The sequence below is a fragment of the Tauraco erythrolophus genome, chromosome 4, assembly GCF_009769465.1.
Source record: "Tauraco erythrolophus isolate bTauEry1 chromosome 4, bTauEry1.pri, whole genome shotgun sequence".
Lineage (NCBI taxonomy): Eukaryota > Metazoa > Chordata > Aves > Musophagiformes > Musophagidae > Tauraco > Tauraco erythrolophus.
This window is the reverse complement of record NC_141468.1, coordinates 5,157,548-5,179,970: the sequence shown is the minus strand read 5'-3', so window position 1 is coordinate 5,179,970 and position 22,423 is coordinate 5,157,548. Positions and strand designations below refer to the sequence as shown.

Below are 22,423 nucleotides of genomic sequence, written 5' to 3'. Positions count from 1 at the left end.
GACCGCGTTTCCTCTTGGTCTGCATTGTTTGTTTTTCTGGTTTTTAAACTGTCCTCCCGTCCTCTTTTTTTTTTTCTTTTCCTTTAAAAAAAAAAAATCTCTCGGAGTCCTTCATGCCTTTTTCTTTACAGCTCCTCAGATGCAATAAAGTCTTCCTCAAATGTACAGTATTTCTTACAATATAAGTTATATGCAATGTTCAGCGTTTTTTATTTTATTTTATTACTTTTTTTCACAGCACTAGAGATCCTGTCCAATAGGGAATGCAAGTTCTGAATGGCTTATTCACAAATGGTATCCAGATTCAGTGGGTAAGAATACATAGACGCCATAGTGAGTTCCTTTAAAAAGTGGCAAACATCACTTTTTTAAAACTTTTTTTAAAACGTTTTTCTCTTTTTTCTTTTTTTTTTCCTTTTTTGTGCTTTTTGTAGTTTTTTTCTTTTTTTTTTAATATTATTTTTTCCTCTCTTATGCCTTCAAATAACTTTTTTTTTTTTTTTTTTAATTCTTTTTTCCCCCTCCCATTTGATTCGGGATGTCAGACCCATAACCACACGCCTGCAAAAATGCAAGTATATAAAGTAAATCTCATTTTGAGACCGTAAGCATTCAGCAGGGGAGTCTCTTGCTAACCCATGGCAGTGACCATACTGGAAGGATGGTGAGGTCCGAAGGAGAGGCTGGATGGAGGATGCATCGGTGTCGGTGTAGTCAGCATGTGGCTGGAGTGACTGAAAGGTGAAATGTGGCTGATGGAGGACATATGTCTGGAGAGGGCGGCAGGGTTAAAGGAGCTGCTCTTGGGAAAGTCTTCAAGGTTGTCATGGACCTTTTTGCACTTTTTGGATTTGCTAGACATTTTTCGGTTTCTGGTCTGAATTCCTTCTTTCTTCATAGTCAGGGGTCTGTTAATCTAAACAAAAATCAATTATTTTTTTTTGTGCTTCCATCCCTTTTCCCCGTATCACCGTGGGATTTGTGTACCCCATGACCAGGCGGTCCCAGGGACGTGCCCAGGACCAGCTGAACAGCCAGCAGCCCCTCTCCTCCCCTTGTAAACCCCATGTGCCACAACTAAACAACCTCTTCCCCCAGCGATCGCAAAACTCAGATTCCATCAGGAAATCCCAAATTTGGTTGGAATTTCTGAAGACGATAGAAAATTGCTCGCAGAATCTCATGAGAGAAAAACATACCCAAATAAATCGCGGCAGCTGAAAAATTTCAACTATCTGTGCATTAGGTAATTGCACTGTGTTTAGGAATGAAACCAATCATTATCACCTTGAAATATTCCCCACGGACACCATCTCACCCCGAGGCTTTGTGACTGACCTAAAACCATTAGCAGCAAGTGCTGCTGGGGGATTTCAGTGCTACAGGAGGTCTCAAACTTTCACAGTGGCATTAGGGAGCTGGGAAAACTCTTCACAAAAAGCACAGGTATTTGTCTTATTTTTCTTCTTTCAAAAGATTTTGCTCTGATAACCCTTTCAGGTTTACTTTAGCCAATCCAATTTCATTTCTAAAGCCTTCCAAGTTTTTTTGGGGGTGCCAAAACAGTTATCCGTGCTGCTCAGCAGAGCATTTTCTGCTATCATGCAGACATATCTATAGGAAACCTAAGCATTATATTATTCTGCATGGATATAAGCAGCTGCAATGACCAACTGTACACTCATCAGGGTTAGGGAATGGTAGCAAATGCTCTGTTGAACCACCTGTGAGAAACTCCTATTGCTGCATATAGAGCCAGTGTCGCAACATGCAGTAGCACAGGTGCCATGAAATCCCAAAAGAATGCATTTGGGAAGGGATTTATGCTTCCAATATCCATAAACATCCTTAAAAATCTGGACTTGGGAGCCTACATGAAGAGTTACACAGGTTCTGCACTGGCTGCTCTGCAGAATTTCACACATGGCAGAAGACAGGAGAGCCCAGCAAACTTCCTCAGGGCTGAACACCACTATTCATAACAAATGTGATCACATAGCTGATGGATATTCCGCAAAAGAGAGAAAAGCGGGGAGAAATGGATCTGCTATCCACTGAGAAGTATTGTCTCAACCCCGGTGAAGGACAATGAAGAGCTTTCTGCAACGGTCCTGAGCAAATCTTCGTTCATACGATCTTAAATCAGCACAAGGGACAAAGCACTCTCTTCTTCCACATCACAGCAAAGTTTCACTTCTTGCTTATCAGCCACTGCTTGGTGTCTTTCCCTGCAGCATGGGGATTTTTCACAGATTTCTGTCTCCAGGGAAAAAGGGATACAATAGCTCCTTGTTAGATGTGGGGATGGAGGCAGGGGAGAGGAAGGACCAGGCTCATCTGCTCCAATTTAGGCAACCCAATGTTCATCATCCCAGTCTGAATTAGTGACTCTAGGCTCACCATACCAGCAGTGATGGGAAACTTCATCTCATCCTAAAAATGGGTGAATAAAAGGCTGATTCCTTTACCTCTAGATAAAGGGAACTAGAGAGAGCAGCCCTGCTTGCTGAAGGTAGGAAGGAGGAATTTGTCCATGTGCAGTCCAACAGCAGCCCTGGGGCAGCAATAAGCAAAAACCTCAAATATCATGGGCTTTAAATACAAGGTCACTCATCTCTCTGGCTTCCTGTCCTCACTGAGGGAATGGAGATACACACACAAGACCCTTTGCTCCAGCTGGATGGCTGGGATGGGAAAGCTTTGCCTGATGTTTTTTAAGTCAGCCAAGGAGGGACGTGTTGCCCAGGTCCAAAGCTGGGAGGCAACGCCAGGTGAGCCCCACCAGGCAGCAATGCTAGAGGAGACCTGGAAGTCTCAATCCCTGATGAATCCAGCTCAGATTTGGCAAGGCACATACGAGCCTCAGGCTCCCCAGCTCCTAATGAGGATTTGCATCATGACACCAAGGCTCAGGGGCAGCCAGAATTGATTTCCAGGTGAAGCAGCAAAGGTGCAAGCTCAGGAGCTGGTGGTGGCAAAGTAACATCAGCCTGATGCTGGGACTGGAGCTGGACTTATAGCAAGCGCGGGATCCCAACGCTATGTAGCATGGTGTTGTGTTCTGAAGGACAATGACCACTTCCCCAAAGCAACGTCTGTCATATTTCACTCAATTACTAAAAACAGATTGGCCCAGGCTATGATTTGATGTGAAACGTAAGGATGGGAATACTAGTTCTGCTCAGGATGGTGACAAAGCCGTGGCCAGCCCTGCAACTGGGGTCAGAGATACCATCCAAGCTGTCAGCTGGACACATCATCCAAGTGTACATGGTCTCATCCTTCTAGCAGGTACATGGTCTCATCCTTCTAGCAGGTACCTGACCCGGGTGCCAAACAGATAAGGACTCAGATAAATGTGAGGAAGAGTGAGACCAGCAGAGTCACAGCAGCAAGCTGGAAAATTTTTCCAGTGACTTCAAAGGTCAGCCACAGCAGAGTTAAAAGTTGTCCCCAAAACATCAAAGTCATGGACTCATCTCTATTTCTGGGGTAGAGAAACGAGAGACCCAGAGGGAAGACCTTCTCCCTGAAAATTCATTGTGATAAAAGTGACAAACACATGCTGAATTAAAATTAACCAGCCCAACTTACATATATGGAATTCATTAATTTCAGATGGAGGCAATTAATTATGGGCAGAAATTATGCTCTTTGTTTTATAATATGCAAAATACTGACTGTTCTGCTCTTGGGATGCATAGCCTTGCTTTAGGATATTGTGAAACAGAGGCTTTCTCTGAGGACTTTTACAAAAAATAATAGCAGCTCACTCATTTCATTACGGGCACAGGCCGGTCTGCTGTGCACCTCCAGCAAGGTAGGCTCCCACCCATCCCTGAAGTGAGTGAAGGCTGATCTTGCTTCTAAGAAGGACTGAAATAACAAGGACAAGGACTTCACATTCAACAGATCAAATCCAGGGGATAGTCTTAGACACTATAGGTCTGATCTTGCTCTGGCTGAAGACAATGGGATTTTGCCATTGACCTCAATAAGGTCCTGTCACTGAAGCGGATTTATCCTTCAGACATAGTTATTACAATGTTGGGTTAATCTTCCAGGCTGGCTGTATCTTAGAAAGCACTCTGGGATGCTATGGGATGAAAGGCACCGTATCAATGTGAAATATTAGTCATTGTTAATACTGGTGTTAATGGAGCCGGCTCTTGTTGAAGTCAGTGGGAGAAATGCCAGCAGCTTCACTAAATGCACCCCAAGACTATTATGATTGTTGCTTATATCCTACTGACAAATGGGTTTGCTTAAGCTGTGGGAATCAACAGTAAAACAAACTGATATAGCCCCATGAAAAAAAAATGACACCATGAAAATAGAGCTCCATGAAAAAAAAAATAGCCTTTTCACTGCAATCACTTCTGGTGTGGACTTAAAAACTGGGTACATTTCATCTTCAGATCAATCCGTTAAAATACTCTAATTACCTGAAGGTCTAAGAAAAACTCATTAAACCCAAAGAAAATACAAAAGGGAGGGGGAGATAAAAAAGCAGTCAGGAACTTGCTACAACCTAAACTAAAACAGGGTGAAAGAATCTTCTGAGCGGCCGAAGGGTTTCCACTGACATTGATGCAACACCTGTGCAGACACACTCAGGTGCTTGGGAGGGACATGCCAGGATGAACCTCTCTATTTCTGCCACCTCTCATGATGGAGAGCCGATCCAGCTAAGATACACAACATGAGCAGGACCACAGCCTACACAAGCAAGTCTCGCACTTCAACAGACCAGACCAATTTTCACTAGCCAAGGAACTTTGTCCATGTGCAACCACCAACCTTCCTCCCTGCCTTGAGCTATTAAAGGATGATGCTGATGCCATTCACCAGGCAGTTAGCACAGCTCCCTAGGTCCTGCCTCCCAGCAGCCAAAAAGAGAAGGAACCTCCATGAAGTTACCACCGCCTTACCACTGGTCACAAAACAACTCACTCATATTTGGCTTCTGAAGCCCAATGAGGCCTTCACAGTCACAGCCTCTGAAGCCATTTGGTCTGCAGAATAATGCTCCAATTCTCTGCCATCGTGGACCTTTGAAGCTGAGGGTGGTACACTCAAGGACTATTGGCTGCTGCGTTGCCTGTTTCTCACTGCAGTCAGAACTAAGCGTCATCTTAAAAAAGTAACAAAAAAGAAATCTACCCACTCATAACCAGATTTTAGTGTCCTTGCCTAGTTACGCTCCTGCACACAGTATCTCAGTCCTCTAGGGGTTTCATTTAAGCAGGTCCTATTAATGGAGTTGCTCATAAGGCAAGATGCTACTTGACTTGGGTAAGAAGCTGTGCTGAGTTTTTAAGCAGCTGTCAGTGTTTTTAATGACTATGGAAATGGTTCCAATGTGCTCAAGGCCTGCCCCATGTCACAAATTTCACAACTGGATCTGAGTTTCCCTAAACAGTGGATCCAGAGGTCAATTCGGGCCAACTCCAAAAGGATGTGCTCTTGCAGGCACGTTTCTGGAGAACCTTAGCACTCAGGCACCATTCTAGACACCTTAGGGGGGGGAGTCCTCCAGTCAGATGTCTACAATGCAAGTAGACACATCTGAACTCCTCATCCTGCCACCTTTTGTAGTCATGGGGAGAAACTACACTGTCTTCAAGGGTGCAAGTCATCTCATCCAGACACAGGCATCTCCGCCAGGTCCAATGAACGGCACCTGAGAAGAGCCTATTTTCTCCAAAGGGCTTTGTTAGGGTGCAGGGAGAGTAGCTCAGGTGTAAGTGTCCTTATAGGTCTCCCAAGCTACGTGATTTAAGTTCTATCACTGGTGGCTGCAAGGTCAAAATGAAAACAGAGCATAAGCATAGACTCCTTCAGCGAAGCTGGGTGACCTTGCTCCCTTCTTGCCATGGAGAGAGCAAACAGAATATTTTCTTGTGATATTCTGAGAGCTTTCACTCCGGGTTCAGCCCGTTTGTTTGCAGTGATCACACTGAGAGTTTGATGACAAGCTTTGCTTGCTACATACGACTCAAAACGTGCTGAAACGCCTGCCCACTAAAGGGTAAGCACATTTTTCTTTCTTCCGAAAGAGATGCCTCTCACAGAACAGGTGAAAAATTAGTCTGGTTGGGTTTTTTTTTTCCGACTTAATCCAAACTTGTTTACTCATCCCAAGAAACCAAAGAGCTTGAAATAACAAATGGAAAGGACTGAGACACCACAAGGGTTGGGTGCCCCATGAAACTTGATCCGTCTCTGATGTGTTTGTGTGGGTGGACATGAGGGCAAAACATAGCCAAGATTTCTAAGTCAAATATAAAGCAAACGACCACTAGGGAAAAAAAGAAAAAAAGAAAAAAAGAAAAAAAGAAGAAGTGATATCAAAGCAGAGAAATTGAAAGTCCTTCTTCTGACATAATAATTATTCTAATGTCACATGTGGAATGAGAGTAACAGGAGTAGCCTTAAGACTCCTTTATTAGCAGTATTATGCAGTAGAAGACTTTTCAGATCCCTTTAGCTCTTTCCCTGGGGCACATATCCCTGGTTCCTGCAAGCTGGCTTTGCATGGAGATATTAGATTAAATCTGCCAGCCATTTCAATTCATTTTTCCTTCTCTTCCATGACAGATGCTTTAAAATTCACATCACAGGTTGAGCGGAATCCGCAACCCGCTAACTAAATCAAGTCCTTTTTGATTTAAGAGTTGCTTGCGTCAACTGAGGCAAACACAAGACCTAAATAAATCATCTTTGGGGACGGGTGGAGGGATGGGACAAAGGCAGCCACAAACCCAAGAAAGATCTAAATAGCTGCTGGCACTTTTTTTTTTTTTTTTTCCAGAGTTTATATTTTCTGGAGGAGCCAAGATACGCATAGAAGTGGTATCGGCTTGCAAGATGTGTTGTCTTTTCCGACGCACTGAGTCCAATGAGCAGCAGATAACGACTCTCTGTGTTGATCCACCCCTCCTTTCTTGGCTCAGGCATGGGAAAGCTCTAACATTACCCATGGACAACCCTGTTTTATACCTCCTCAATTCAAATCAGCTACACTTGAGGGAATGCCAACTCATTGCTCCAACCCCCAAGGTTCCCAAAGCTGTAAAGAAGGTCTCAGCACCACCCGAGACTGGAAATCCTTAAGTCAAGGAAGAGTTTGGACCATCAAGCACCCTGCTATTGAGCGTTAGAGACACACTTACAGTCACACTTACATTGTGCAGCTTGTAGTAGAGCCCGCAGGCGTTACAGACGGGATCGCCGTTGGCATTTCTCCTCCACAGGGTGGTAGTGGTGGTCTGACAGTTTGCACAGGACGTGCCCGCCCTCCTGGCTGCAGACTGTGGGAAGGAGGGGGAGAGACAGGGGAAGAGAAGGAAAGGGAGAAAAAAGCACCCTTGTTAACAACAACAACAACAAAAAGATGCAATCAGCAAAATTGCTGAGAAAGAAAACATCAACCCTGCAAGACTGACGCACATCAGCAGAGGCCTCCAGAAACTGGCTTGTGAGAACAAATAATAATTCTGAAAAAAATCCCCGAGGTACTTTAATCCCAAATTATATATGAACTGAATCAGGTGCCAAAGGGCATCCTAAAAGTGAGTGCTAAACCTCTGATAGAACTCATCAAAATTAGCAGCGCTGGTACAGCCCATTCCAGAGGGGAAAATATTATTTAAATGCCAACATGTCTTTCCATCTTAATTCACTCAGACCCCCCAGGGGTCTAATTCTGCAGCCAGGACCTGAACCAACAATTGCTGGAGTCAGCGGCATGAGTCACGCCGGCTCCAGCGAGCGCCGGATGCGACCCGCTCTGAGCTTGGTGGGCAGCTGCTTGCCGGGTCTGACCACAAGCACGGCCCGGTCCCATAAATTCAGCTCATCTTCAAAGGGTACGGGCTCCAGATCGGAAATAACACTGTGGCAAAGAGCGAGAATCCCAACTTTTTAATTACACCCTTTTGCAGTCTAAACCGTCATGTTTATTTAAGGATTGGTAATGAGCCCGAAAGAAGAATTTACCATTTCACAAAGGCGGAGGAACAAGAAAAAAAAGTTTATGTGTCGAGGTGTATACAGAAGCTTTTTTGTTAGCTGTGATAATCATAGAATCATAATGATTTAGCAAAGTCAAATTTAGCAAAGTCGCTCCTCTTTCACATGCATGAATTCGTGCTTATCATTTAAAAACTGTGAGTTTAGCCAACAAATTTTCCTTCTGCCACAGAAGGTGAAAAAGGAGTTTGCAGACTTCTACGTGAATGTGTATGCATGTTTGCGTGTGCGCAAGTGCCTACAGCTCCTAAAAAAAGACCTTTAGATCCCCGTCCTATCTCTTCTTCATCAATGACACAGTCCCAGAGCTCTGATTTCATCCCGATGCGTTGCTTTCAATGGGACTGCTCATGTGCTTAAAGTTAAAACATGTGCTTAAGCGATTTGCCAGATCATAGCAATGCTTGGCACCTTGCAGAACTGAGCCTTTAATGCTCTCTTTTGTCCTCTTACTGTTTCAAATTTACCCCTCACCCCACACAGCCGCACACTGTAGCACATCCAACATTTTAAAAAAAAAATAAAATACTGCATCTTTGGAGACCGTACAACAAACCCAAAATGCAAACATGGACACTGGCACGGCGCTAGCGTTAATACCAACTCTTGTTAGGTCATGTTGCAATTTTAATCATAATTGAATGCGGCGTAGGTGGAGAGAGGACGGGTTGGTTTTGTTTTAGATAGAGTGGGAGTTCTTTTTTTAATTAGACAAAAAGGACTGTCTAAAATATAAATAATATGATGCCCATGAGCATTAGGAAGCATCACGGAGAGCCTGATCTGACAGCAAGGGACTCTCATGGGCTGCCCGTGAGGACAGTTTCATTTTGCCTGACCATAAACCACGCTGAAACTCGACGATCTCAAGCCAGAAGAGGCTTCTAGCTGACTTCTCCATGCTGACGACAAGCAGGAGCCAGGAACGGGACGCAGGTCTTTGGTTGCAAAAATTCGAGCACTGGCAGAAGAAGCTGGAGCATCCCACTACGAAGAGCAGAGCCCCAAACAGATGTGCGTACACATGCCTCAGTCCTGTCCTCCCAGATTCGGACCATGCCACGGCCTCGAATTTAATTCCCATCAAAATCCCCGGGTTAATACGCGAACTTCAAACACATCACGGACACAACAGCTGGCAAAGCCTGGCTCTCGCCAAGACCTGGGGGCTGAATCTGCAGGTATCTGCCCACCTCTGGCTCCCACTGGCCGGCACGGGTAGTTCAGAGGCTGGATTGAGTCTTATCAGACCCAAAAATCAAGCTTAAGGAAATTTCTGAAAACCAGTGATATTTGACTCAGCCCACACAGGGGAAACATCCTCTTTGAAGATATTTGGGGTTTCTACACAGCGCTCACCGTAATTTCTCTTACGGCAAGTGCGTTTAAAAGACACGTCTGGTCACCACCTTACTGCCTTCAAACAAACTCTGACATTAAATAAACGAATAAATCACAACATCTGCCATCTTCTCTAAAACCTTTTCCATCTGCTGCTTTTCCCCTGTAAAAATTCAGCATCATTAGCTGAATATTTTAAACTCCGTGCCCTTTCAGCCCCAGATTCTACCTTTTACGCTGTACCAACTTATACTGGAGACACCAGCAGTGGGCAGGAAACAATGAATAATAACACTATTGTAAAAGCTCCCAGTGCTGGCATTCATTGACACTCATCACCAACCCCAGCCTGGCCATGTAAGTTATGGGATGACTAACAGGGTGCCCTATATCTTCTGTAGGACCAGATCCCATGGCCCAGTTGCATGTGAGCGAGGGCACAACTTCAGAAGCGCTGGCAGTGATGAGAAGGTGGAATTGAGGATGGTGGAGGAGGAATCAAGCACTGATAAAGATGCTTAATTAAGGGGCATTCTCGGTGTCTGGATTTACATGAAGCACCCAGAAAGCTGCAAGCATCAGCTTCTCAAAAAAAGACTTCACGTGCAGGGGCCTTCTGAGAAATTGGCTATAATCCTTCCAAAACCAGCATGACTGGACATGGATGCAGAGAGCTCTGCCTGCACATGGGCAAGGAAAGGAAGAAAATCCAACCAGAGGTTTCATCTCAGCAACAGCAGTGATGGGACTGCCACGGGTTTCAATGGAGACAAGAACAGTCTCCAAGAGGGTTATAGACCTTTTAAGGAGAGCGGTGGTGTGGTACTACCTGCCTCTTCCTTATCCTCCTGCCAACATCTCCAGATCTTCCACCTTCACCCCAAAATGAAGCAGAGCTATCTGAGCCTCCTCGGCCAGCAAAGCTCCATCCATCTCCCCTAAAGGAATCTCTTACAAAGAAACCCATTGAATTTAATAAGGCTTGGGCTGGGTTCTCAGCATCTAAGGATTTATTCGCCTTCTCTCTACAACCCATCGACATCCTTTCATTAGCTTCAGCGTGCCTGGGATCAAAACCAGCCCAAAGTCGCGCAGGAAACTCGGAGGGAGAGGGAGAGGAGCACACACTGGATCCCCACCCCGAGCCTCCATACACACGCCACCTTCCCCAGCCTGCTCGCCTTCACAAGCCAGGAAAGATCAAGTCAAGCCACAAACACACACACATCTACTTCCATGTGCGTGAAACCCAAACGCAGGCCCAGCTTTGGTGCCTTTTTTTTTTTTTTTTGGAGGTTAGCGAGGGAAATAAATATAGATGCAAACAGCATTAGAAATATTTCTCTGATTTTTTTTCCCCAGGCAGTACTGGAAAAAAAAATATAGAGAAAAATCAAAAGTTCCCGTTTAGCAAAGGCTGCTTCCAAAGAACAGGAACTTTCTGTAACTTAAACTTTAACTAAAATGCCCAAGATTGAAGTGATTATGCAAGACAAGGTCTCTCTTTTCTTTTTTTCTTTCTTATATTTTTCTCCCCAAGAATGACCTTTTACAATGTATTTATTTATATAGTTCATTTTACATGTGCTGAGCTGAGGGTGACTCGGGACATTCTTTCGTGGTTCCATCAGACACTTTTTGAAAGCTCTCCCCCCCCTTTTCCAGCCGCCTTCCTATTCTGCCTCCCCCTCCGCTTGTTTGGATACGCTCAAGCTCCTGTGTGTTTGGGCTGGGGAAACTGGAGCTGTTGTTTAGGAGTTATCTCCAGGGCTCAGATATCCGGCAGCTTTTTCCTAGGAAGTTAACTTTACACATAAAGAGAGAACGAGGAAAAAAAAAAATAAAAAAAGAAAATGAGGGGGGTGTGTTTAAGACAGAAGGGCCGGGGGGAAGAGGAGAAAAGAACAAGAGAGCTGCCCAAAAAAATTAAAATCCCAGCCCGTACTTCCCTCCCTAGAAAGCTTTTCCTTTTTTCTAACAAGGCTATGAAAGATGAGGGAGACCAACATTTTCCTATACGGAAAAAGCCTGTATGGGAATGTACAGAGAGGTCTCACCCTCAGGAAGTTTAGGGGTAGAGGAGCAAACCCCAAAACCCACACGGCCAGACAGAGCTGACACCACTGCTCCTTCTCAGCATAACTCCTCCCGGGGCCGCATCCTGCAAACACTTCCCAGCATCTGTGGGAATAATGCTGGTCCAATTCTGCAGGCATCCCACAGGTGATGAAGCTGAACCCACACCTAAGAGTTGCCAGACCGAGGCCGTGAGCACCTTTGCAGGGAACACGAGGCCAATGAACCACCCTTCTCCCGCCTGCAGGATCCGGCCATGCCAGGCACAAGCCTCACACAACCAGCTGGATCCATCCATCAGCTCAGAAACTCCACGGAAAGCCGCTTTTCCTCAACGTTTCTAGCAGCCCCCAGGAGCCCATCGGCATCTTTAACCCTAACAAAACCAAACATGCCTCAATTCAAAACATTCAATAACTTCCCGAGCAGGGAACATATTTTTTTTCCCTGGCTTGATATATTTTTTTCCCCTTGTGGTTTGCCTGATTATTTGTCAAATACACTTCAACGCATTTATTAGCCGTGCCTACAGCTTCCAGACCTTTTTGTGGCTTCCAGGGAAATTCATAAATAGATCGCTGGGGATGCTGTAACATATTGCCCGTATACGCAGCGCAGTCACGAGGCTGGCAACTATCATTTCGAATATTTACCCTCACATTTCCTCTTCCTCCAACTTCTGTGGCCCCGGGCACACGCTTGGCTTTGCACACTCACCAGGCTTTGCCATCCCCTGCCTTGTGTCCTCGCTCACACTGACTCAGAGGGGAAGGACACGATTTGAGACCCACACGGTTCAGGTACAACCAACCACGTCATGTTCAAGTGGCACAAGGACCATCACTCAAGCGCTCTGCAGGACCAAGGTCTGGCTGATGCTCCAGTGGCATCCAGTACCCAGCTTGGGTCCCCCCTCCATAATGCCGCTAGCCAAGGGGGATGGGGATACACTTGGGAGGGGGAGGACAACAGTGTGGAGAGACCAGGAGAAATTCTGTTCTCCTGGTAATCTCTTTGGTCACCAGGAAATGATTCCTCTCCCTTTGTCCCCTGGAAAGAGTCACCATCCTTGGGTCACCATCCAGGAGCGCTGTGCAGAGGCATCTGCCCCATTGCAACCTGGGAGAAAACTCAGTTCTGGTTTGCAAGAAGCCTTGAATTTTGATTTTTTTTAACCTGTTTTACAGTTTGCAAGAGGATCAGACAACTGAGGCCCATAGTGACTGGGAGCATCTCTCCGAGCATCCTCCCCTCCCAGCTCTCTGATGCAGTGGGACAAGGTTTTGGAGCTGGCTGAGCTTCCTCTCTCCATCCCAGGATGTGGATAAGGAGTAAAAGTTGCAAAAGAAGGAAAAGAAAGAATAAAAAAGACGGAGACTCACCAGCCTTCTCTTGGGTTTGATCAGGGGCCGGTTCTGCCCGTTCATTTTGTGATAGAGTCCACAGGCGTTACACAAATAGTGCCCGGTGCCGTCTCTTCTCCACAGAGGGGTTGAGGTAGCCCCACAATTTACACACTCCCTGCCTTCTGGAAACAAAAGAGCAAATAGTTGACTTAGGGAAAGCAGAAGTAAAAGGGGCTGAGGAAAGTCTCACCCCCCTGAAAAAAAACAACCCCCAAGAAACCCAGCCATACCAGACCCTGCCTGTCCTCTCCAAGCTCAGGATGTTGAAGAAAGGGTCCAAGGCCATGGCTGAGTGACATCCCTGGCACAAGCAGGGGTGAATCTGGTGGAGCCTGATCTTATCCCCCTCCCAGCACCACCCCACAGGCAGCATCAGGCCTGTGTCCCACCAGCAGAGAAGAGAGATGGTGACAACGTCAACCGAAAGCCATGGTGGCCCGAGGGGCTCTCTGGAGAAGCTGCCATCCCTCTCACAGGACCCTCCTTTGAGGGAGGCGGGCAATTCCCCCGCACCTCTGGACTAAGGGCTCTCACAGCCCTCCAGACCCCATGTTGCCATGTGGACCAGACAAACCTTGGCAGGCTTTGCAGGAGCCTCCAACCCCACCTAAGATGGATGAATACCAAATTTAAGTCCATGTTCCCCTTTCTGATGTGTATGAGGACCCCAGAGTCTCTCCTTGGAGACTGCTCTAGCTCCCAAGAGCGGCATGAGCCAGGGGGACTCTTCCTTGGGCCTCACATCAAGGACCCTCAGCATAACCACAGATCAACAGTCGAAACACCTCCCCAGCACCAGTCAGTACACAACCACTCTGCCAATATCTGCTATCGATTAATTTGCAATTAAACTTCCAGCACCCAACCTGCAGAAACCCCTCTGCTTCCCCACCACATCCTCAGCCTGATGGTCCATCCCTGATCTTTGGGATCCCAAACAGCCCCGAGCCCACCTCAGCCCTGATTAAGGTCTTTCCCTCCTTCTTCTTCTTTTTGGCACTTCTCTGTCCTCTCCCCAGCTATCTTGGAGGGTTTCCCCCAGCCCATCAGCTCCCAGCTTGGAGAAGACAACTGGGGGGGGGGATGCAGGCATGTTTCTCAGCTGCTTTCAGAGGGTCATGTGGAGGGTATTTTGATGTTTGGTTTGTTGTAGGGGGGGTTTCTTGCACCTAATAACACTCCCAGCCCATCTGAGAGCAGCAGAAGACCTCAGCCGGCCTGAGCAGAGCTAACTCAGCAGACAGCCAGCTCCCCGCTGCCCCAGACCGCGCTGCGTTCGAGCAAGAGGCATCCGCACCCTAACCACAAACGGCAACCGTTTTTCCAGGGCCTTTGCATCAAACCCCTCTCCTCTCACCCCTCCAACACACACCAAAAAAAAAAAAAAAAAGACAAAAAAAAAAAAGACATTTGCAGCCGTTTCTCCCTCTTTCGTCCTGCAAAAACACCCCCTCCCTCCTTTTTCTCCAGCACTAACTCTCTTTGTCTGCGAGCTTCCCAGCTTGCTAAAATCAACTGTAAAAAAAAAAAAAAAAAAAAAAAAATATAGGTGTTGCTCCTGGGGTTGGTTTATCACGAACCGCAGATGTCTTTCTAGAAGGTAAAGTAACAGAAGGTGGCAAAAGGCAAACAAGAGGTGGAGTAGGGAGGGGTGGGGGTGGGCAAGACGGTTTGAAAATACCGCGCAGCCGGTGCCCCGGCGGGAGCTGCGGCTCGGCGGGCGCCGGGGCGGCCGGGGCAGCACAGCACCGCCCGGTTTGCACCGGGGGCGAGAATAAACCGGTCCCTACCCCGACACAGCACCCGGTCCATACCGGGGCCAGGCGGGGAAGCGCTGCCGTTAATACCCAGGTCGTTTTGTTGCCCTCTGGTTAAACGCGGCAGCCGCTCCGGGGCTGTTTGAGTCTCTGTCCCTCTCTTTTGTTTCACTCCATCTCTCTCTCTCTCCTGCTTTCATGTACAAAACATACAGGTCTGGGTTTTTTTGTCACTCTAACCGCATCCGGACTCTATTAAAGTTCCTGGCGCTGGATAAACAATGCAACTGTCGCGTGCAGCAGTCTGAAAATAATTGGATTAGCTCAAACATATCAGCTAAATAGAGACAGTCCCTGCTCAGACAGACAGAGTAAATGTCACCCTGGAAAAACCCTGAAAACTGATCTCATTCATGCCAGGCAACCCTGCAGCAGCCTCCTCGGAAAAAAAAAAAAAAAAAAAAAAAGAGAGAGGGGGAAAAAAAAAGGAATAAAAAAAGAGTTTTAACTAGACGCCCTTTCCTCTGCGCACACACACACAGACACAAACACACACCCCTCGGCTCGCACACTACCCCTCGGTGCGCATAAACGTCCAAGCCGGGAGCGTTCGGCCGTCGGGAGCCGAAGCCGCGCAACCGCACACCCCGCCCCCCCCCCCCGCTTCCACCGGGTGCGCGAAGCGCTGGGAACCCCCGGCTCCCCACGAACGGTGCGGCCAGGGGGATGCTACTGGGGTCTTGCATTGGGGGTGGTTAAAGACCCTGGCGCGGAGCTGGATGGGGCTGGGGGCTGCGTGGGAGAGCTCCCGCACCGCCCCAGGGAAAACCCTCCCCGCATCTCCGGGCACCTCATGGGAAGAGGCCCTGGGAAGAGCGAGGCGGAGGGCAGGCGGGGGAAGTTGGCCGGGATTTAGTACCATTATTAAAATACGGAGAGATACACTAATGCTGCGGTTCCCTCGGTTTCGCTTCCTCCTTAGGAGCCGCGGCGGAGCGCGCCGTAGGCGCTTGGGGTGGCCGAGGGGGCCGATTCCCCCCTGGGGCAGGAGGGAGTGAGGGGGGAAAGTTTGGGCTCCTGGACGGGTGTGACTGGGGTTGTACCCCCAGCCTGCGTTGGAAAAGGGGGAGTTTGGTTATAAACCCACCAGGGCAACCTGCGGGGAAGGAAAAGTCGTGTGTGTGTCCCCCTCGAGGGCTTCAGTCCCTGCTGCTTTCATCACACGGATGCTTGTGCGCATCCCTCTGCGTGCAGAAGGGGGGGGGGGGAGCAGCCTTTCCCCTTTCGCCCCCCCGCTTTCCCCCCATAGCTTCCTCTCCCGAGCAACGGGGATGAAGAAGCCAAAAGCCCTACCTGTGCTTGACCGTGCTTTCGGTCGCGATTTACACCCGAACCCGGTCGGCGATCCTCCTAAGAGGCTACTGGGGGGAAAAAGTCCAGAGCCATATTCTGGGACATACGGTGGGTAGGTAGTGATGGGGTGATGAGCGGAGGAGGTGGCTCCTCCTAAAGAGGCCATGCTGCTCCGAGAGTGAGAGGACTCCAGCTTCATGGTATCGGCCAGGGACACCTGGTATTTGATGCATTCCTTCTCGTCCTGCCGGCTGGAACCGGTGGAGCCGGGGGTGGAGATGGACGGATCCGGGGACACATCTTTAGGAGGGGTCGGTGGGAAGGTGAAAAGGTGCGGGCTGGAGTGGCCGGCGGATAAAGTGGAAGAGGAGGCAGGTGGGTAGACGGAAAGAGGTCCTGGTGAGCTGTGATGGATGGAAGTCTTGGAGAAAGGGCTGAGGTTCCAGGGGGAAGCGCTGTGGTGGCTGCTCAGCGCTTTGCTCCCGTCCAGCCAGGGCAGCGAGCCGTGCAGCAGCGGGGGGCGGCACACCTGGCTCCCTGCTCGGAGAAAGAACAGCGAAAATCCGGTTACACTCCCTTTGCCACCCCGGCAAGCCCCCCGTGGGGGTGCCGGGCTGTAACCCTCCTCCTCCTCCTTCCCAAAGGGCTCAGCATTCGGGGGGAGCGCGAGCAAAGTAACACGCGAGGCAACCCCCCACTCTCTTTCGAAAATTTGAATTTTAAAGCTGCGAGAGCTCGAGGTGGCAGCCCCGATCCTGCTCAGGACCGGGTCTCCCCCCTAGCAGGGATGCCAGCCCTGGGACACGGAATTTGGCGAGCCCTGCTTCGCTCTCTGCCTTTTCCAGACAATCCCACGCGGACTTTGAAGCGAAGATCCTGCGTGAAATTGCCAAGCCCCGACTGCAGAATTCTTTTTTTTTTTTTTTTTAATTTTTTCTTAGCTGGAAAATAATTTCCCGAACGCAGCCGTGGGCTATAAACTCTGGGAATATTCTGGCCAAACGAAGAGGACCAGAAGATGTCCGCAGACGTGATAATCACCTTTCCAATAGAGCTGCTAAACTTTGCAAACCGCCTAGTTGGTCTTTTTTTTCTTCCATGAGGCTGCACACAAGTGTTAGCCGGCTTTTTCGTGGCGATATGGCAGGCGCAGAAAGTGCCAACTGCCTCAAAAGAAACGCTCCATCCCCTTCTTATGACAAGAGACCCTTCACTTGCATTTTAAAATACAGACCTGGACTTTGCAAAAGAAAAAATAAAACACAACCAAACACCAGATTTACGCACTCGAAGCGTTTTTCAGTTTGGTTCTAAATGTTCTTAAGGGTTGGTACTTAGTATTTTTAAATTGGTCGCTGCCCTTGCTTTAAAAAGATATATCCAAAGAATCGAATCTACCTAAATCCACAGCAACTTGAGCAAATCGCTATGAGCTGAAAAACACAGTTATCCAACTGGAGGACAGCAAGTTTGTGCCTGGTAATAAAGCTCTGGAAACGCACTGACATTTAGAGAGCCTTAACCTCTCTTAAGTCTCACGATATATGTATACAGGCTGCTAAATATACAGAAGGAGAGATGCAAACACAGATCTACAGAGTCACAGTTAAAGAACTGGCGCAGTGTGGACACGTAGGTTTGCATGGGAGCTTGTGTGCGCCTAGAAAATCTCCAAGCTAGTTTTCATCGCACCAGACATTTGTGAACAATACTGAAAGTAACTGCTCGAAAGGAAGGGAAGGTGGGTTATACCAATAGAAAGGGTCAAGATTCATTATCTTCTCCAGGAAGTAGCATAGTAAATAATATTCAGGCTAGATCAGAGAGACCGCATTTCCACTTTCTGCTGATATGTTGGAAAAAAGAAATGAAAAGAAAAGAAAAGAAAAGAAAGACAGGACAAAGGCTGCTGATCCTTAGAAATAATTGTTTTAAAGGGACTAATAGCAGAACAATGCAGTTACTGAGCGGAGCCTAATGCAGACTCGCACTCAACAAGTGGCTGAGGGCTGGGAGCAGCCCCTTGAACCCGGCTCGGCTCCATCTCCACTCGCTCATCCCGCTTTCTTCTCCTTGATTTTGGGGTGCAATTTCCCATGCAAACCTCGAGGGTTTTTTGATTTCGCTGTTACAAAGGTCACTATCCAGCTGCACAAGTCAGCATCTGCTGTTTTCCCTCCTTTTTTTTTTTATTTTTCTCTTTTCCTTATTTTTTAACCATACAGGTAAACTTCAACTATAAATACTGGATCTCTCCCATTCTTCGCAAAAAGATGGCACCAAGGCACTCATCCCTCCATGGACCTGGGCCCCATTGGCCTCAGGTATTTCACCTCCTCTCTAAAAACCGTGACCCAGGAACAAAATTCACATTGTGGATCCTTACCTTCCTGCAGGACCCACAGGAAAACACATCAGGTCTGATACCTAATTACACCACGGGATTTAGTTTCTTTCTTTCTTATTTTTAACACTCACCGTGGTGGGGCCCTGGGTGCATGTGCAAAACTTTCAGCCCGAGCCTAACAAGCTCACCAAGTGCGAATGAAATAGCCCAAGCGTGAGGACAGCAGAGTCATTTTCACACCCCTGCTCTCCAGCTTGCTTTTCTTCTCCAGAGCAGCTTAATCGTGCACAAACTAAACACCGCATGAAAACCCTAACTGTTAACCTGATTAAAGAAGAGGGGAGGGGAACTAAAGAGAGAGAGAAAGAGGAAGAAAACAAGAGAAGGATGGAAAGGAAAGAAAGATAAAGAAGAAGAGCAAGAGAGAGGGGGGGAAAGGGAGAGAGAAGAGAGGGAGGAGATATGAGAGGAGAGAAAGAGAGCAAGAAAGAGAAAGAAGATACAAAGATATAAAGAAAGAAATAGAGGAAATAAGGAAAGAGAAAGAAAGGAAAGAAGGAAAGAGGGAAAGGAAACAGAAAGAGAAAGAAAGATTAAAAAAAAAGAATAAGAGGAAAAGAGAAAAAATAAATAGCGAAAGAAAGAGAAAGAAAGAAAGGCAGGAACTCTGGATTTTGATTTATTTCCAATAAGCCAACCCCAAAATCCACCCGTGACGTAGTTTCCCTGCCGGCAGGAGAGCTGCCGGGGTCTGCCCGACGGCAGCCGGGCCGGAGGGGCTCGGAGCAGCACGGAGCCGCCGGAGCCGGGGCCGGGACCGGGACTGCCCCGTGGGAACCGAGGTCTCGTCGGGGACACTCACCGTGGTGGGCCGTGGGGTATCTCTGCACGGTGGCTCTCACGGAGTTGCCGTAATACGGAGGGACGGGGTTGCCTTGTCCGTCGATATTAAAAAGTACATCCACTTCCTCGGCGAGAGGATACTGCGTGGGGTCCATGTAGGTATGGCCAAGCGTGGGGTGGTGCGAGTCCGGATGCTGCCCATTGAGCACGGCAGGGTGGTGGTGGCTCACCCACCGCGGCTGGTCCGTGGAGACCTCCATCTTCCACGCTCGCTGCTCCGCCGCTGCTCTTCCTCCTTCCTCCTCCTCCTCAGCAAGGCGCGGAGGGCTTGGGATAGGAGGGGGAGACGGTGCTGGAGTTATGCAGAGGGAAGGGGGAAAGTGCTCGGCGAGTTTGGGGATGTTTCTGGTTAGGTTTGGTTTAAAGTGGAGGGAGGGGGGGTTATGGTGATAAACGATCGATTCCAAAAAAAAAAAAAAAAAAAAGAAAAAAAAAGAAAAAATATAATAAAAAGGAAAAAAAAGGGAAAACAAACAAACTCGGGGAAAAAAGTCTCTACGAAGTGAGATCCCCTTGGTATCTTCCGCTCTTTTGCAGATGTTTCTCTTCTTTGATCACCTGTAACGAGAAAGAGGAAAGGGAAGGAGCAGAGAGAAAGAGAGAGAAGCAGAGAGAGAAACGTGCTTGAGAAGTTCTGAACTTTAGCACCTGACTTTTTAGGCAAGAGCAAACCCATCCCATCCCTCGGCAGCCATCCCTGGGAAGCGCCTGCTCTGCCCTGGACCCACCTCTCCCCAGCGCCTCTTTCTCTTTCGCTCTCTCCTCTCCCGGCTCGGAGCGGAGCCCAGCAGCTCTCACCGCGCTCCTGCCGCCTCAGCTCGCACTCTTGTTCTTATTGTGTGTGTGTATACGTGTGTCTTCCTTTTTTTTTTTTTTTTTCTGTCGTCGCGGTTGTTTATTTATTTGTTTATTTGCTCAATTTGCACCTCAGAAGCTCCAGCGGCTTAAGCCGGTGAGAACTTGTGCCATTCGCTGCTCTGCAGCCTTGAGCCACTTTGATTGCTCATTAATTATTATGCAACCGAGAAAGGGGGGAAGCGGAGGAGGGGGGAAAGAGAAGGCAGGAGTCGGGAAACCGAGGACGGAGGGTAAAGCGATGGAGAAGAGGGTGGGGGTGAAAGGAAGGAGTGAGGGGAAAATGGGGACGGGGGGGGAAGAGGGGGGAAAAGAAAAAGCGACAAGTTGCTTAAGAAATTCCGCACAAACCTTGGTGGAGAAGCAGTATGTGACCCAGGAGGGATGAAGCTGAAAGTGCTTGATCAGATCAGATTGTGCTCGCTCGCTCGCCTTATTTTTTTCCCCTATTTTTTTTCCTCCCTCTCTCTCTCTCTGTTTCTTTTTTTTTTTTCCTTTTTTTTTTTTTTTTTTTTTTTTACAGGGAAGGCATTCTTTCTGAAAGGAGCAGGATGGCGCCAGCCGGCTCAGTGCTTACAGACAGCTGTGGCGAGACGCAACTTAAGGAGGTTCCAGTGTCATAAGCCCGGGGGAGGCGGAGCCTGTCCCCGCCTGAGGAGGGGACCGGCGGGGCGCACCGGCCGCCTCCGCGCTGCCCCCGCCGCTCACCCGCGGGAACCCCCTTCCACCAACTTCTTTTAATTCTTTTTTCGCCTCTTTTTCATGTATTTTTATTTTTAATTCTCCCTTGTTAAGGGGGAAAATAAGTTTTCCCGCTGGCCAGGAAACTCTGCGAGTGGCCGCTCCGGGAGGTCGGTCGTGCGCGGAGGGGATCGGTTCGGCTTTGCTGCCGACACCCCGGGGGATGCGAAAAGGGACCGGACACCCCCCAGAACGAGACCGAGCCCAGCCGGGGATGTGCCGGCAGGTGCAGGACCTCCGGGGGGGCTGGCCACCTGAAATAAAGCTGTCTCTCCTACTACACCGGCGGGTTAGAGCTGCTCCATCTCATAAAGGATTGAACTGTTAAATTTTTTAGGGATATAAGCGCGTGTTTGGAAATACTAAGATTTTGGGGTGGTTTAGGGCGGTTTTTTTTTTCCCTTCCCAGTTCCACCGGAGATCCCAGTGGCTCTCAAGTAAGACGGGGAGGCTGCGCGGGGCTCAGCGCTCCCCGTCCGAGGCGGGGCAGCGGGACGGGACCCCCGGGCGCCCCGGCCCCGGCCCCGCCGCCCCCCGCGGGCCCCGCGCCCGCAGCGCCGCCCGCCGCCCAGCGGGGGCCGCCGCCGCCGCGCCCGCAGCCAATGGGGGGCGAGCAGGAACTGGGGCGCCGGCCCCGGGCGGCGCTGATTGGCTGCCCGCCCGCGCCCCGCCGGCCGGCCCGGCCGCTGCGTTGAGCCAGGGCATCCCCTAGCGGCCCCGCCGGCGGCGCGGCGCGGCACGGCCCGGCACGGCACGGTCCGGGGCACCGGCCAGGGCACAGCCCGGGCACGGCGGGGCTGGCGGAGGGAGGGGTGGGGAAGGGAGAAAGGGAGAGGAACGCAGGAAAGTGAGAAAGGGGAGAGGGAAACGGAGAGAGGAGAGAGAGAAAGGGAGAAGGGGGGAGAGGAGGGAAAAGAGGGAAAAGAGAGATAGGAGGAGCGAAGACGCTGAGACACAGGAAAGACAGATAGGAAGACAGAGGGGGAAGAAAAAGCAGGAAAAAGCAAAGGAAACTTAAAAAGAGAGAGGAAAAATAAATAAGAAAAGTAAAAAAGACAAGATTTTTTAAAAAAAGACAAAAGAAAAAGAAAGAAAAGAGAAGAGAAGAGAGAACAAAAAGGAAAAGAAAGAAAAGAGAAGAGAAAATAGAAAAGAAGAAAAAAGAAAAGAAATAAAAAAAAAAAGAAAAGGAAAAGAAGAAAAGAAAAGAAAAGAAAGAAAAGAAAAGAAAAGAAGAAAAGAAAAGAAAAGAAAAGAAAGAAAAGAAAAGAAAAGAAAAGAAAAGAAAAGAAAAGAAAAGAAAAGAAAAGAAAAGAAAAGAAAAGAAAAGAAAGAAAAGAAAAGAAAAGAAAAGAAAAGAAAAGAAAAAGAAAAGAAGAAGAAAAGAAAAAGAAAGGAAAAAATTATATATATAAAAAAAAAGTAGAAAAAGTCACTTACAGGGTGCCTTTGCGTGCTGTCTCTCCGCACGCCGGCAAGAGACCGTCTACCCGGGTGCGAGAGGAAGCGCCTCTCAGGAGTTTTTATACACGGGGGGGTCTAATTAAAAACTGGGGTTCCGCAGCGGCGGCCGCGCCGTTGCCGTTGCCCCCGCCGGGTGCCGCCGGGGC

The 22,423-nt window shown here is 48.5% G+C and overlaps 1 protein-coding gene across 2 annotated transcripts; it reads right to left on the bottom strand.

Annotated features, from left to right (window-relative positions):
* Positions 1 to 471: 471 nt before the first annotated feature.
* GATA3 (GATA binding protein 3) lies at positions 472 to 20,485 on the bottom strand. 2 transcript variants are annotated; one of them, XM_086609943.1, is made up of 6 exons: positions 20,424 to 20,485; positions 19,177 to 19,775; positions 15,968 to 16,504; positions 12,834 to 12,979; positions 7,188 to 7,313; positions 472 to 916 (listed from the first exon to the last, which is right to left on the bottom strand). In XM_086609943.1, the coding sequence occupies exons 2-6, from the start codon at positions 19,415 to 19,417 to the stop codon at positions 632 to 634; spliced, it is 1,335 nt and encodes a 444-aa protein (XP_086466069.1). In that variant the 5' UTR covers positions 19,418 to 19,775; positions 20,424 to 20,485; the 3' UTR covers positions 472 to 631. The 2 variants fall into 2 exon arrangements, with proteins under 2 accessions (XP_086466069.1, XP_086466070.1); XM_086609944.1 differs by having other exon boundaries at positions 12,834 to 12,976.
* Between the last annotated feature and the right edge of the window lie 1,938 nt (positions 20,486 to 22,423).